The sequence below is a fragment of the Falco cherrug genome, chromosome 6, assembly GCF_023634085.1.
Source record: "Falco cherrug isolate bFalChe1 chromosome 6, bFalChe1.pri, whole genome shotgun sequence".
NCBI lineage: Eukaryota > Metazoa > Chordata > Aves > Falconiformes > Falconidae > Falco > Falco cherrug.
The window spans coordinates 26,328,192-26,342,255 of record NC_073702.1 but is presented as its reverse complement, the minus strand read 5'-3'; the positions used below and the strand labels follow the sequence as shown (position 1 = coordinate 26,342,255).

The 14,064-nt window shown below is 42.8% G+C and overlaps 1 protein-coding gene across 1 annotated transcript; it reads right to left on the bottom strand.

The window, feature by feature from the left end:
- Window positions 1–5,708: 5,708 nt before the first annotated feature.
- On the bottom strand, window positions 5,709–13,530 carry SOX11 (SRY-box transcription factor 11). The gene has a single exon (XM_055714758.1). It carries the CDS (start codon window positions 13,244–13,246, stop codon window positions 12,029–12,031), a length of 1,218 nt encoding a protein of 405 aa, XP_055570733.1. The 5' UTR covers window positions 13,247–13,530; the 3' UTR covers window positions 5,709–12,028.
- Between the last annotated feature and the right edge of the window lie 534 nt (window positions 13,531–14,064).

Genomic DNA, 14,064 nt, shown 5'->3' with positions numbered 1-14,064 from the left:
GTTCAGAGCACTTTGGAAATTATCCTGTTGAGGCTGCCCTCTCATACAGGTGATAAAAAACAGTAGGCAACTCTTTGTAGGCAAGCTGTCTGTCCTGCCTTTCTCTTCTAACTTTATTGGTTTTCTGCTTTTTTTTTTTTCCCAAGTCAAGCCTACTCTGCGCTGTTTTTCCTGCTACCCACTGGAGTGTCTAAGTTCAGACTTCAATGGTATTTATTCTGTGAATAACGCTGTTAACACCAGCAGAACATGCATGGAGCAACAAACCACCGAACATCAGAAAAAGGATGAGATTGGTTGCACCATTTTGTTTCAATAGCAGTAAAACCCAAATGAGTCTGAAACTTGTATCTTCCTTTATGCTTTTCCAGCTTTAGTTTCATCTCTAACTCTTAGCATTTAAAAAAAAAAAAAAAAAAAAAGAAAACCTCATTCATGTTTGAAAAAAGGACTTTTTATGATTTGGTAATCACTGAGATTAGACCATAGCACTGATGTGCTGATCATGGGAGCATTCCCTTCTCAGGACACTAAATCAATTTTACTAAATTATGTTAATATTTAAGCAGGAAAAATACTTAATGATTCCCTCTTATCTAGTCCAGATGGATTGATTTCTTTTCCTAAGAGTGCAGTTTATGAAAATATTGTCTAAACTAACTGTGACAGTGCTAGAAGAACATACACTGAATGTTTCTTATGTATTATTTAAATAGCAATTTCAAGGCTCCAGCTCTAGCTGTTCAACATATAAAATTCTCACTCAGCTCTGCAGTTGGAGGAGATTCAATAGATGTGATTCTACAATTGATTTCAGTAGGTGTTTTGAGTACAAGGGGAGAAGAAAACTGGCCAACAGTATTTGTAAAGTGCTTTTGGATTCTCAGGAGTGAAGGCACCGCAGTGTAAATTCTTATTTTTGTGAGCTGGAGCACTCCTCCATCCCAGATTCTATAAGAAATTTCCCAGTTTTAAAAAACTTGTACCTATGTCCTCATTCCCCTGTTACAGATGGTCCCCCATGAAAACAGGAATGCAACAGTTATAGAACTGACACTGTATATAACGAGAGGCAGTATGTATCAGCAATATAGCAGAAGGGCAAATTCCTTTTTGCTTTGCCTTTGGCTTCATGAGTTTTGCATTCCAGTCGTAGACAGTGGTGACAGCTTCTTTCTGAGAATACTCCATAGATTGAGGCTAAGTTATTCTCCAAAATTATAGCGGCTTTACAGTCAAAAGTCCTGCAGAAGTAGTCTTTATAACCTGTAGCTACATCTATGCTAGTAAATTAAACCAGGGTCTGTTTTCTGGATCTGAGGCCAGCTGGCATGACTGGGCCACATCTATGCTATTAAACTCTCTTACTTTCCAAAACAGAGTGGCTGAATCCAAACTGCCTATTGGGAATGATCTTTGGCCCGTGCTAATTTCCAAATTGTTCCAGTGATTTTTTGGAAGAGTGTTAGCATTCACCAGCCAAAACCATGTCAGGGATTTTTTTTTTTTTTTTTCTAACAATTTAACAATACAGACAGCTGAGTTCCAGTGCCTGGACTATGTGCTGACTCTGTTTTAATTTCTTAGGCTAGATGTGCTTTCTATCTCTTCCTGGTGCTTTCTATTTCCTAAGCACACACTCTACCTACAGGATACCATATCAGTGGAAAGAGTTTGTCATCTGTTCTCAGAGTAAAACTATGAACTTGCTTGAGGTCTTGAGTGGACAGAGATGTCTAATGTGAAATCCTGAGCCAGGTGTGGAGACACCAAACACATCCCATTTTTACAGTCAAGCTGTAGACATATCCTCACCCAGAACAAAGAGTGAGTTCCGAAATCTACCATGGATGGCCAGCTGATGCCAAGTGCCTAACTTCTAGGTACTGTGCCACTTGGTGCACAGCCTCTCATGTCAGTACATTTGTTAAAAAAGATTTGAATAAAGTTGCAAATGCAACTTTTCCTACATTGTTCCTTAACTTTGCATGACTGATACAGCAGCTTTAGTAATGTTTGTTTAATTGTATTTGTGCATGAAAGACTGTAATATGTATCAATATTTATATCTGTCCACTTATATACAAAATAACATGCTCAGGGAAAGGCTGGAGGGAGAACACGTGTATAAGAGATTGACGCAGAGAAAGCAAAGATAAGATTTTTCAAAATTCTATTGCCACAGTCTTCTCAAATGTCTTTAGTATTATTGTAAATACTTTCCATTTGTATGTTATTTTGTCTATATCTTTGCTTGTCTTCCAATGCAAAATACATTTGTGGGGAAATGCAGTATTTTATGCCTGACTGACTAATATAGTCAAGATATGCAAAAATGTCTAATCACAAAAGCTCTTCTTTGGGACTGGAGAAGTCTTGGATTGTTGTGACTACACCAAGATCCACGTTTCAAACAGGTACTTATCTTGGGAGGCAGGGGGATGATATTTTTGATGTTATTTCCCCTTTTACAGACACTAATATCCCACTATTCTCTTTGTGGAGCAATTCACATCAGCTTCAGGTGAAATCAGGATGGATAGTTCTAACAGTTTAAGTAGGTGGTTTTCATACATACAGTTGGGTTCACATGACTCTTTCTGTCTGCAGAACTATTGGCTTTGATAACACACAACTGATGAATGACCACATGTAGAGAAGGAAAACAAAGCTGGTTTCAAGCTCTGGCTGTCCACAGCCTCAAAAAGAGATAGTAGTAGAAGTTTCCAAGGGCATAAATGGGTAGTTCTCAGTGATTTTTCTAGTGATTTTCTACCCTTGAAAAGAGAATGAAAGGCAATGCACAGCAGTGCTACTGTCCGGGGAAGAGTTTGTTTCTGGTGTCTACAGAGTATGAGCACTAAAACTCAGTGAACGAGGTGAGTGAAATTAGGTGAATAAAAGGCAGACTTTACATAGATTTAGGGAATATTATTGTAGTAAGGTTATGCAGACAAATGAAGTCTCATCGAGTAAAGCCTATGTGCAAGTGTAAGCTACTTTACAAACAACTAGCCACAAAATAGAAGTTCTCAGTATATAGCGCTGACTTGAAAAAGCAATCTGAACACAAATTTGTTGCAGAGTTTTAATTTGATGCATATTTGGTGTCTTAGAGAAAAAAAAAAAAAAGTTATGCATATGAAACGCCCAAATGTCACATTAATATGAAACTTAATGAAACAGTTATGACAGATCTAGATTTTCTTTACCGTTATGCATTTCTTGGACTGTCTTGTGCTTGCGTGCAGATGAATCCTGCCTCATTCCCTACATACCCTTCAGTATTTCTTAACATTATAATTCGAGAAAGTAAGACTTGTATTTTAAACTATATACCTGAGCAATTTTTGTTGAAGATAATCAATAATTTAACTGCATGTACAGAGTTGTAGAAAAAGTGATCTATCATAGACACTTAGCTTATGTAAATGTCAGACTAACACAAATAAATGTAAATATCAGATTTCAAGGGACAGGGCCGAGATCAATTTACTTCGACTGTGGTGGGAATTGTCATTTCTAGAGCTGGAGATATTTGTGTGGTTTGTTTTTTTTACTATTATTTTTACTATTTATTACTACTTTTTTACTATTCTACCAAAATTTTGACAAGCTATGAAAAGATTATCTTTAAAACTTACAAAACTCCAGGAATAACACTTTAAGTTCAACAGATGAAAATTTTCTGAAGTTCTCAGGACCTTTAAGTGTATATTTTAATGGACACTACATTCCAGCCATTTAGAGTGGTCCAGCCAGCAAGCATTTCAATGAAAACACAACTACATAAGTATGTGCTTGTGTTAACTCTGTAATGACACAAATATGTTTGGGTATATGTGTGGGTCTGTGTTACCTATGCTCCATATTTTCATACATTTCTTCTAGGGTCAGACCTAACATTCAAACCTGAGAACATACTAATCAAAACTGAAATGCCAAGTAAATGTTTTTCTTCTTTCTCCCAAACACAAGCTTCTACCCTTTCTTTCATATAAAACTGAGCCAACGCTCAGGCTGCACAGCACCTCCACGGTGATGGTTCCGAGATGTGATAAAACTTGTGGTTTACCAATCCAAAAAAACTTTCAAACACTGAATAAGAGAGATTCCCAATGTGTCATGCAGAAATTCCCTCTGGCAATAAGACCTAATATAGCAGAACTCAACCTCAACTTTCCAATGCAGTAATGACATTTCTCAGTCTGGAGGAACCAAACAGAAGACTTCAGCTAGAGACATTTGAGATAGTATGGAGATGACCTTAGTCTGTTCTAGAAAGTTGCTAGTTTGTCTTTGGTTATATACAATGGGACTTGAATAAACAAAGTCTATGGGAATTAAAATACCAAACCAAACCTCTCAGCGCATTGTTTCAAAACGTTCTAAAGTAACTTAATACTTTTTTGAACCTTTTTCTGATATGTACAAAAAGGATAGTGGTATGATGGCTGTATATAATGATTTTATTTCACTGATGTACAATGACTAGCTTAATCTTCCTATTTTTAGTATGACATGTCATTCAAACTCTTACTTCACATCAGTTACACATCTCCATTCACACAAAAAGATACTACTACAACAGACTTTTGAAATTATGTAGATTGCTTTCAGTGTTCTCAATAGGTTTGTAAGTAAAACAGAAATCATTACTTGTCATCCAAGAAGGTTTTTTTGGAGAAAGAAGCTATTCAGCTAACTGCTGGGATAAGGAAGGAACAGGAACAATGGGAAGAGCCATGCTCAAGAGTCACACAAAATTATCTGGAACCTTTTATTTGGTGAACTGATTCTTCCCAGGTCTAAAGGCTTGTATCAGCTACAGCTGATGTTGATTAGAATTTTTCTACTATGTCCTGGACATTAGGAGTAACCAACAACCCCTGGTGGGAAGGAAGGTATTATCAGTTGCTATTTTCATCCCTATGTAAACTTGCAAAAGTATAGACATTAAATACAAGCAAGAGAGAGATGTGCCTTGTATATTTTTTGAAATATGGGAATATGCCTACTGGCAGGACCTCTAGAAGGTTGATTTCAGCAATAGATGGCTTGTGTTAATTAGAAATTTTGAATTTGTAACAATATAACTCCATCATTTCTATAAAACAATATTTAATATACAACAAACTTTCACCACATACACATTAAAAACACCTTTTTATAGTTCCAAGAATTGATTACAGGGTTCTCATAAAAACATTTTCATAACTAGAATCTTAATACAGAATGATTTTTTCTATGCCAAAATACATTTAGATGGTAAATTGTTTGTAGAAAAAGATACAGAGAGAAATGGGGTTTGCTGGCAGGTAATCCATTTTACTTCATTCTTTCATGGTCAGCTTTAAAGAAATATCTAAAATGGTTATCATAAAATATTGTTTTATCCAGAGACTTCACCGGGGATGGGGTGGGATGGGGGGGGGGGGGGGGGGGGGGGGGGTGGGCAGCAAAAAAAAGGAAGTTAATTGGCTTATTCTCTGTTTCTATGTCTCTGAGGTGTGCCCAGAACAGCACTTACCCTCTGTACATATGACCTTGACTATAGCTATCTGTTGAGGGGTTTTCTGAAAGACATAACATTCCCATTGACTTTAACCTCTGGGTGCCCACAGAGTGGAGAGTGGATTCACTATAATAGCTGAACTGCATTTACCAAATGCAACACTGGAAAAAAAAATCCACATAAAAACACATAGGAAGATTGATCACACAATTTTATTAGAGTCTTTTGAACAATTGCATTATGTTGTTCCTTTCTTTAAAAACTCTTGCAAAAAAAGACATTGGAGTGGACTGGTTTCAACCCTGAGCATTAACACTGCATATCAAGTACTGTAGTAAAGAAGCTGGTTAAGTTTGTAGCACTAGCACAAGTCACTGATATTAATCCTCTAGGTGATCAGGTTTTTACAAAAAAAATACATAGTTTTCAATAAATAATGCTTAATTTTACAACTTTGATACAGCAATGTCATACACTGTTTTGACACATACTAAACTCTGCATGCTATATAGTCTACTAGAAGACAAAACTTTGCCATGCATTTTCTTTTTCTAGTGCTAGAAAACACTTTGTCCTCCAGTGCATTGCCTCAAGCAGCCTTACCATCTTCCTTCTCTCACAGCAATAGGCCGTGCACTGGCATGCAAAAACCTCAAGAAAAGGTTTCCCCCCCACCATCACTCAGACTTCTAAACAAAAGTACTTTTCAGCTTTTCCCCCCAAGACCTGGAGTGGCTATGAAAACTAATTTCATGTGGCCTTGAAAAGTCTTTGAAATTACATATTTTAAAAGTGTCATGCTTGAAAAACTGCTCTAAAACATTCAATTTCCCCCACCTGTGGCCATCATGCAACATCATTGAAATGTTGTAACCATCAAAAGTCCCACACTGGAAAACAGGCCTCCATTTTAAAACAGCCCACCAAAAAAATAAAAGGAAAGAAGAAAAAAAGTATCACAGCATTTATGTAAAGACTCCAAAACGCCAACATATGTACAAGAGCAAAACCAGATACAAATTGTAAATGAACTAACAATGGCATATAACTCTTCTCCCTGGCTTCGCCAGGAGTTGAGGCAAGTTGGTTTTGGAGATAAGCAGGACGATGGAAACAAAAACAAATTGTGACAATGGGAGTTCCTGGATTAATCATTATTATTTGATCAAATTTCTTCAAGTGGTGAATCAGGTCTTGATTTTCTTGGAAGTCGGAATTGCCAAAATCTTAAGCCCTAACTACTAACACAGAATTCTAAACCAGACCTGTTTCTGACTATTCACATGTCTTAGAAGTTTGGCGCCCTTGCACTTTTTCATTCTGCAAGATTGCACTTCGCAGAAAATCCAGATTTTCTAACTAACCACAACAGAAGAAATTTGATTAATTAATAAGGATTGAAACCTCCATTCTCACACTTCCAGGTTGTTGTTCATCATTGAAAACCATTCACCCCTTCTTATCCATATTGCTTTAGGGGTTTCCTTGTATCAACAGAAGTCATTCCTTTGAAATTGCTGTCAATCACAATTTTCTAAGAGTTTTTAAAATATTCCTATCTTTGCACTGGCATAAGTATTGGGTTTTCTAAGAGAATCTCAACCCAAAGAAGGTATTACTTTTATACATGAAATATTACGAACTTTTGTTTCCCTTTTTGTAAGTCATTCTACACTTTCTGCACATTTGTGCTTTATATTGAATATAAAAATAGGTCTTTAAAACTCTATTTACTTTAAACTCACTAAAAAACTACTTGCTTGTGAAATTCTCTTACAAATTCACTGCATCCATGTAGAGAAGATAAAATTAATTAGGCAGTTAATTGGTATAGGTAGTGTGCAAAAAAATTAAGAAAAACAAAAACAATCACAGCCTTCGATGTGGGTGAGGGGAAAGGAAAGAAATCAAAGGAATACAACTGTATTGTAGGGGAAATGTAAGGCAACTCATTGTATTAAGTTTTTGTTGTTTGTGTTTTTTTCCTGGCCACGCTTACAAATGAAGGTTAGGAGGAACTAAGACACCTATCCTGCCAGCAGCCCTTGCGGCAAAAACTCCCATTAAGCTCAATGAGAATTTTTTTTTTTCTTTAACCAGTGCAGGTTTAAGGCCTTATTTAGGCAACAATTGTGAAGATGTAAAAATGAACCATGTTGAATATCAAACACCTAAAAATTGAATGGCCCTGACTTTGACCCCACACCAGTTTTACCTTGGTGTAACAGAGTTGCGCTTTCCTCAAACAGGCATGAGTGAAGGATCAGACTGCACACATGCAAATCACATTCAACAGACTTGAAGAAGTTTCATCTGAACAACAGCAAATGCCTTAAGAGCATGTAGCACTCAAAGGATGCTTGGAATGAGTCTTTCTACCACATTTGTGAAAGACTGCACTTAAAGGAAGAAAATATTTCTTAGTTGTGGTTCTTCTAAAAGGAGGAGAGGAAAAACATAATAAAAACAACAAAAGGGGGGAAATGGTAAGTTTACAAAAATGTTCACTTTAAAATTAAGAAGAATCAGCATGTTTGATTAGGTTTTACATTGAGCTGACATCCTCAGTGTTAGTTAGTAAATTGCCTTTCCATAAAAGAAAGCTCATTTTTGTCCCTCCTGTCACTGAGTCCTATTACACTTAAGAGTAGTATTGTACAGAGGCAAATGCAAAGAACGTGGAAAAAAGGCCACGGGAGATACTAAGCCTGCAACAGGACTGCTCTAGCATGTCAACAAGGATTCCTATGTACACTAAAAAATAAAGGGAAACAGAAGGTATGAATATTGTTAGACATGACAAAAGCAAAAAAAAAATAATGAGAGTAGCTTAGCAGATGCTATTTTTCATGATTAGAAGATTGGTTTTTACTCTCACTGAGATCAGCAGGAGCTTAGGCATTCAACAGCATCAAACTTCAGCCCTAACAATGTAGTGGCTTAAACAGAACACTACCTAATTTTTCCTTGAGCAATACGCAACAATAAACTCTGAAATAAAAGAAACTCAACTGTCTGAACAAATATTATTTCCCCCCCCCTGCATCATATACCCTTCAGTCAAAATATTCCTCTGATATAGTATTGTATAATTCCCATCTAGAAGAAAGAAAAGATATCCTTCTGAGTGGGTATTATATTCTTTGACTAAAGTAGACCTGTTGCTCTTTTAAAATATGCCTGACTGCTCTATGATTGGTTTCTTTAAATCAGTTATCCTTGACTAATATTTTAAATTATAATTATAAAAACAGCTTCCAAAAATATATGCAAGTCAAAAATTTTGTAGGCTGAGACACAGACCTTATCACAATGCAAACTAAATGCAGCCTATGTTTGACCATAATCATTCATAACTCATTGAACATCTGTAAAGCACAAATGTTTGACACTGCCTATTATCACTTTAATAAACAAGGATGCATATCAGAAGAAAGGGACTGGAAGAACAAGTCCCCATACTCTCATGATAGCTTGAAGAATTACTAAGAGAATTTTGGCTCAGTTTTAAGACTTAGAACCTGATCAACTTACTCCATCACCCTAGCCCAAAACCGGATTTTCGATAGCAGGATAGCGAATGGCTAGGCTAGAGCACTTCAGTGTATCTATTTTCTTTCACTCTTTTGCCTTAGAAGAGATAAATGTCATTTGTTTTCAATCTGATTTCTAAGTTATTACATGGAGAACACACTAATCATTTGAGACCAAAAACTGAAAATTCAAGAAACTCTGTTTTATTGAGGACTATCCATTGCCAAGGATATCTTGTATATTGTAATTAAGTTTGTTTTAAAACACAGTTTCTCATAAAGAATTACCACAATGCAAGACATAAATTTGAGTTCCCAGATATGCTATATCTCTTTTCTGATAGCAAAGATTTAGGCCAAACAACTTTTATTTAGAATCATGAGTGTTTTATTATTATTATTATTATTAGAAAGAGATCAGATTATATTAATCATTTTACTACCAGTTTAACTAACCTAAAGTAAGATATCTCACCACTTAAATGCCTAAGAGTTGTCTTTGATTAAACATAACATGCATGCAGGTTTTAATGTTATGTTTTATTATGCCTTACAAATGTGTATGCAGGATTTTCATTTCAGCAAGTCTGAAAGCCTGTAGCAGTGGTTGCCACCAAAATACCAGCACAGTGAATTGTCCCTGTAAACAGCTGGATCATTAATTAGTGGAGAAAAAAAATAAAAATTTCCAATGCCTATTAGATAAAAAGTAAACTTCTTGAGAAACAAAGTTCCACCTTGTGAGTCTGTTGCCATCAGCAGTTATTTCAGAGCACGCAACTGAAATCTGATGGCTCCTAAGGTAAAAAAAAAAAAAAAAAAAAAAAGGCAAAAAATGCACACTGACAAAGTCTGCTCAAGCTACAGCAGAAGCTCGTACCCCCTCCTTGCCGTGTCCCCGCCTGGGGCGTCTCTCCGGAGCGCGGCCGCTGGCCGAGCGCTGCCCGGGGGCGGGGAGATGCAGCACCGCTACCCGCAGCATCCCCGCGGCATGTCTCGCCCAGGCTATTCCGCAAAAAGAGGAAAGGGGGAGAGAAAAAAAAAAAAAAAAAAAAAAAAAAAAAAAAAAAAAAAAGAGAGAGCAGCGGGGAGAGGACCGGGAGCAAGCGGTGTGTGTCGCGGGGGGAGCCGCGTGCCCCGCGGCGGTGGGAGCGGGCAGCCGGCCCCGCCGCGCCCCCGGCCCAGAGCCCACAGCCCCGGACACCAACCGCGGGCGGGCAGCGGGCCTCCTCCACCGCCGGCGGGGGGGGGGGGGGAAGCCGAAAACACCGGGGGGCGAGCCAACCTGCCGCACGGCCCGGCCCCCGGCCCGCAGCGAGCCAGCCCCGGCCCCGCCCGGCGGCGATCCCCCGGCCACCGCGCACACACGACCAGTGGGAAAAAGGCGACGGGAGGCGGAGGGAAAAAACCCCCACGACCACTAAGCAAAAAAACCCCACCAAAAAACCAAAAAGGAAAAGAAAAGCAGCAGTCCTTACTCTCCTTCCCCCCTAGCTATGGTCATGCACAACAGCCTACAGCTACCGCTGCTCCGCAGGCAAGGGGTGACAACATGGCATCTCCAGCGTTACTTCTACAGACACTAATAGCGATACGAGTTTCTATCAGTTCCAGCTGATTTATTAAAATTGTCAAGATACAGACTTTCAGCATTAAAAAAAAAAAACAGGCTATGATGTTGACAGTGCACAAGTCTGCTTTTGCCATCATTTGCTACAAAATATGCAGATGGTCTGTACTTTAGATTATATTGCACAACATGAGAAACTTTTTTAACTATGTGCCTTTTTTCTTTTTTTTTTTTTTTTGCTAAAATCGAGAATCCAGTTTCATACCTTCCATCTGGGGCCCCATCCACATATCACAGCGTATGAGATACATAAAGTCCTACTATAGTACAGTACATATACAATCTTTTAAACTAAGATAACAGCTCTGAGGTCTATATCACCATTTTCAATAAATCTTTACCTACAAATATTGAACAAATCTGAACTATAGCTGTACAAAAAAATTGTTTGTTTTTTTTTTTAAAACCACAAGGCCTTTAGATGCAAGGATTATTTTTTTAAAATTTTAATCCTTTTAAAACCAGGACGTAACGTACCAACAAACTTGCATGCTAAAAACAGAGAAAAAAAACAGAAAATAAAAGGGAAGAAGTGCCTGAAAAGTCTTACTGAAAAAACACAGCAAGAATGTTCCCTTTTCACTGTACAAAAATACGCCTGAAAATATATTAATTTTTAAAAAAGACTGAGGTCTGTTATGTATCAAAAATGTTTCAATACCTTTTTGTACTGAGGTCTAGGCTGTCTGGTATTCAATCAAGGAGGTATAAGGGAACAAGTTACAAAAAAAAAAGTTGGCAAGTAGAAATCACATTTGTAAAACCATAAACAATTTGATCTGAAAAGTAAACTCTGATCTTAAGTCAGTTCAGTTATTTGTAAGCGTTTGTACAGTCTGCATTTTTTCAAGCTCCCTGCAGCTTTGTTAAGAATCGGATGCATAGAAGACATCAGTTTTCTCCCTCCAAAAAAAGTTGCAATGGTCCCTTTCGGAAACAAAAAAAAGTTAGAACAGTTCTTTAAGATCTCTCACGGGAAAAAAAAAAAAATCCACAAACCCCCTTGAGTAACAGTTGTGCTGCCAAAAGACTTCTTTGCAGACCATCTTCCAGACTTCAATCAGAGACCGACAAGCTTCAAACAGCGCCTTCTGTATCATTTTTTCCCCAGTCCCATTTGCCTTTTCCTGTTGTTGTTGTGATCACCAAATGCAATAAAAATAATAATAATAAAAAAAAACACAAAAAAAAAAAATCACAACTCCCGGGCTCGGAACTAACTTCGAGATTATTTTTTTTAAAGAAAACAAGACTTTTTTTTTAATCATCAGCATCATCATCATCACCGGCGTCGCGTCGCTCCAGCTCCGCCGCTGCCTCGCCGCCCGCCCTCGCCGCCGCCGCCCCCGCTCAGTACGTGAACACCAGGTCGGAGAAGTTCGCCTCCAGCCAGTCGCCCGCAATCATCTCGCTCAGCTCCGGGGTGCAGTAGTCGGGGAACTCGAAGTGGGAGCCGAGGCTGCCCTCGCTGAAGGAGTCCAGGTCCTTGTCCACCAGCGAGAGGGAGAGGTTGCCGGCGGCGGCGCCCGCCCCCAGCTCGGCGGCGGCGTGGCCGTGCTGGGAGAAGTTGAGGCTGAGGTCGAAGAGCAGGTCGTCCGCCTCCTCGCTGCCAGCCGACGAGGTGGAGATGGACCGGGAGGAGGCCGGGGAGAGGCCGGGCGGCTGCTGCGGCGGCGGCGGGCCCTGCTTGGTGATGTTCTTGAAGCTGTAGTAGAGTCTGCTGCCGCCACCGCCCGCCGCCGCGGCGCCGCCCCGCACCTCCTCGTAGAGGCTCGCCCCCTCGGTGGACTCCGCCGAGGAGCTCAAGGTGGGACTCGCCGGCACTTTGGCCACGTTGTACCGCCGCAGCTGCTGCGGCCCCGGCTCCTCGTCCTCCTCCTCGTCCTCCGCCTCCTGTTTGATCCGCAGCTGCAGCTCGTCCTCGTCGTCCTCGTCGTCCTCATCGTCGTCCATGAAGACGCACTTGACCGTCTTGCTGCTCACTTTCAGGGTGCCGAAGACGTACTCGTCTCCTGCGTAGTCCCCGTGGTGGTGGGCGGCTTTGGCTCCCGGCTTGGGGGGCGAGGAGGCGGAGGAGGCTTTCAGCTTGCTACACTTCTTGCTGGAGCTCTTGGCGCTTTTGCTGCCGCCGCTGCCGGTGGGCGCGTTTTTCTCCGGACTTTGGCTGGCGTTGGGCTTGGCCGACGGGTCCATTTTGGGCTTTTTCCTGGGCCGGTATTTGTAGTCGGGGTAATCGGCCATGTGCTTGAGCCGCAGCCTCTCCGCCTCCCGGATGAACGGGATCTTCTCGCTGTCCTTCAGCATTTTCCACCGCTTGCCCAGGCGCTTGGAGATCTCCGCGTTGTGCATGTCCGGGGACTGCTCCATGATTTTTCTCCTCTCGATCTTTGACCACACCATGAACGCGTTCATCGGCCTCTTTATGTGCCCCGACGCGGTTTTGCACCAGTCCGGGTCGCTCTCGTCCAAAGCGACCGGGCTGCACGCCATGAACTCGCCCTCTTCTGTGTCCATCGCCTCCCGGGGCAGGTTGCTCTCCGCCTCCGTACTTTCCGCTTGCTGCACCATGGTGGGCTCTGGCCGCAGCGCCGCTCTTCCCGCCGCGCCGCTCCCCTCCGAGCCGACACAGCCGCCCCCTCCCGCCGCCGCCGCACCTTGCCCCCGCTGCGAGCCGAGCGGCGCCGCCGCCGCGCTGCCGGGCGGAGCCCGCGGGGCCACCGGCGGGCGCTGCCTGCTGCCCGCAGCCCCGGCGGGCCGCTGGGCCGGGCCGGGCTGGGGCGCGGCTGGGCTGGTGCCGCTCGGCGCCGCGCTGTGCCCGTGCCCCGGCCTCGCGCCGCCGCCCGCCCTGCCCCGCCGCGCCGCGCGCGCTCCCCCTTCTGCAAAACTCCCGGCGCCGGGCCCAACTAGTTATCAGCGTTTCATATGGGTGACATCACTCCCGCCGCCGGCCAATGGCGGCGCCCGGCCGCGCCCACCCGCACGCCCACCGCTCTCACCGGCGCCCCGCCCCCAACCGCCCCCCGCGCAGGGGGTGTGTGAGCGCGGGGCGGCCGTGGCGGGAGGGGGGGGGCGCTGGCTCCCGCCGCCCCGTCCCCCCACCCGGGGGGTAGCGGCCGCGCCGCGGGGTGCTTCGCCCGCTGGCGGCTGCCGCCGGGCGCGGAGCGGAGAGGGGCGAGGCGGGGAGGGGGTCGGCGGCGGCTTCCCCGCGGTCCGCTCGCCCCGGGAGGCCGCGGAGCCCCGCGTGGCTCGGGGCGGCAGGGGGCGCTGGCGCTCCGCTGCCGTTACAGCGGCGGTGCTGCGGCCGCTCTGCCGGGAGCGGGGCCGCGGCCGTGGCCGTCGCCGTCCCTGCCGCCTGCCCGCCGGGCCGGGCTCGGCCGCCGCTGCGC

What these genes read in the sequence shown, in the direction of transcription:
- SOX11 (XM_055714758.1), bottom strand. Translation starts at nt 13,246, where the DNA reads ATGGTGCAGCAAGCGGAAAGTACGGAGGCGGAGAGCAACCTGCCCCGG.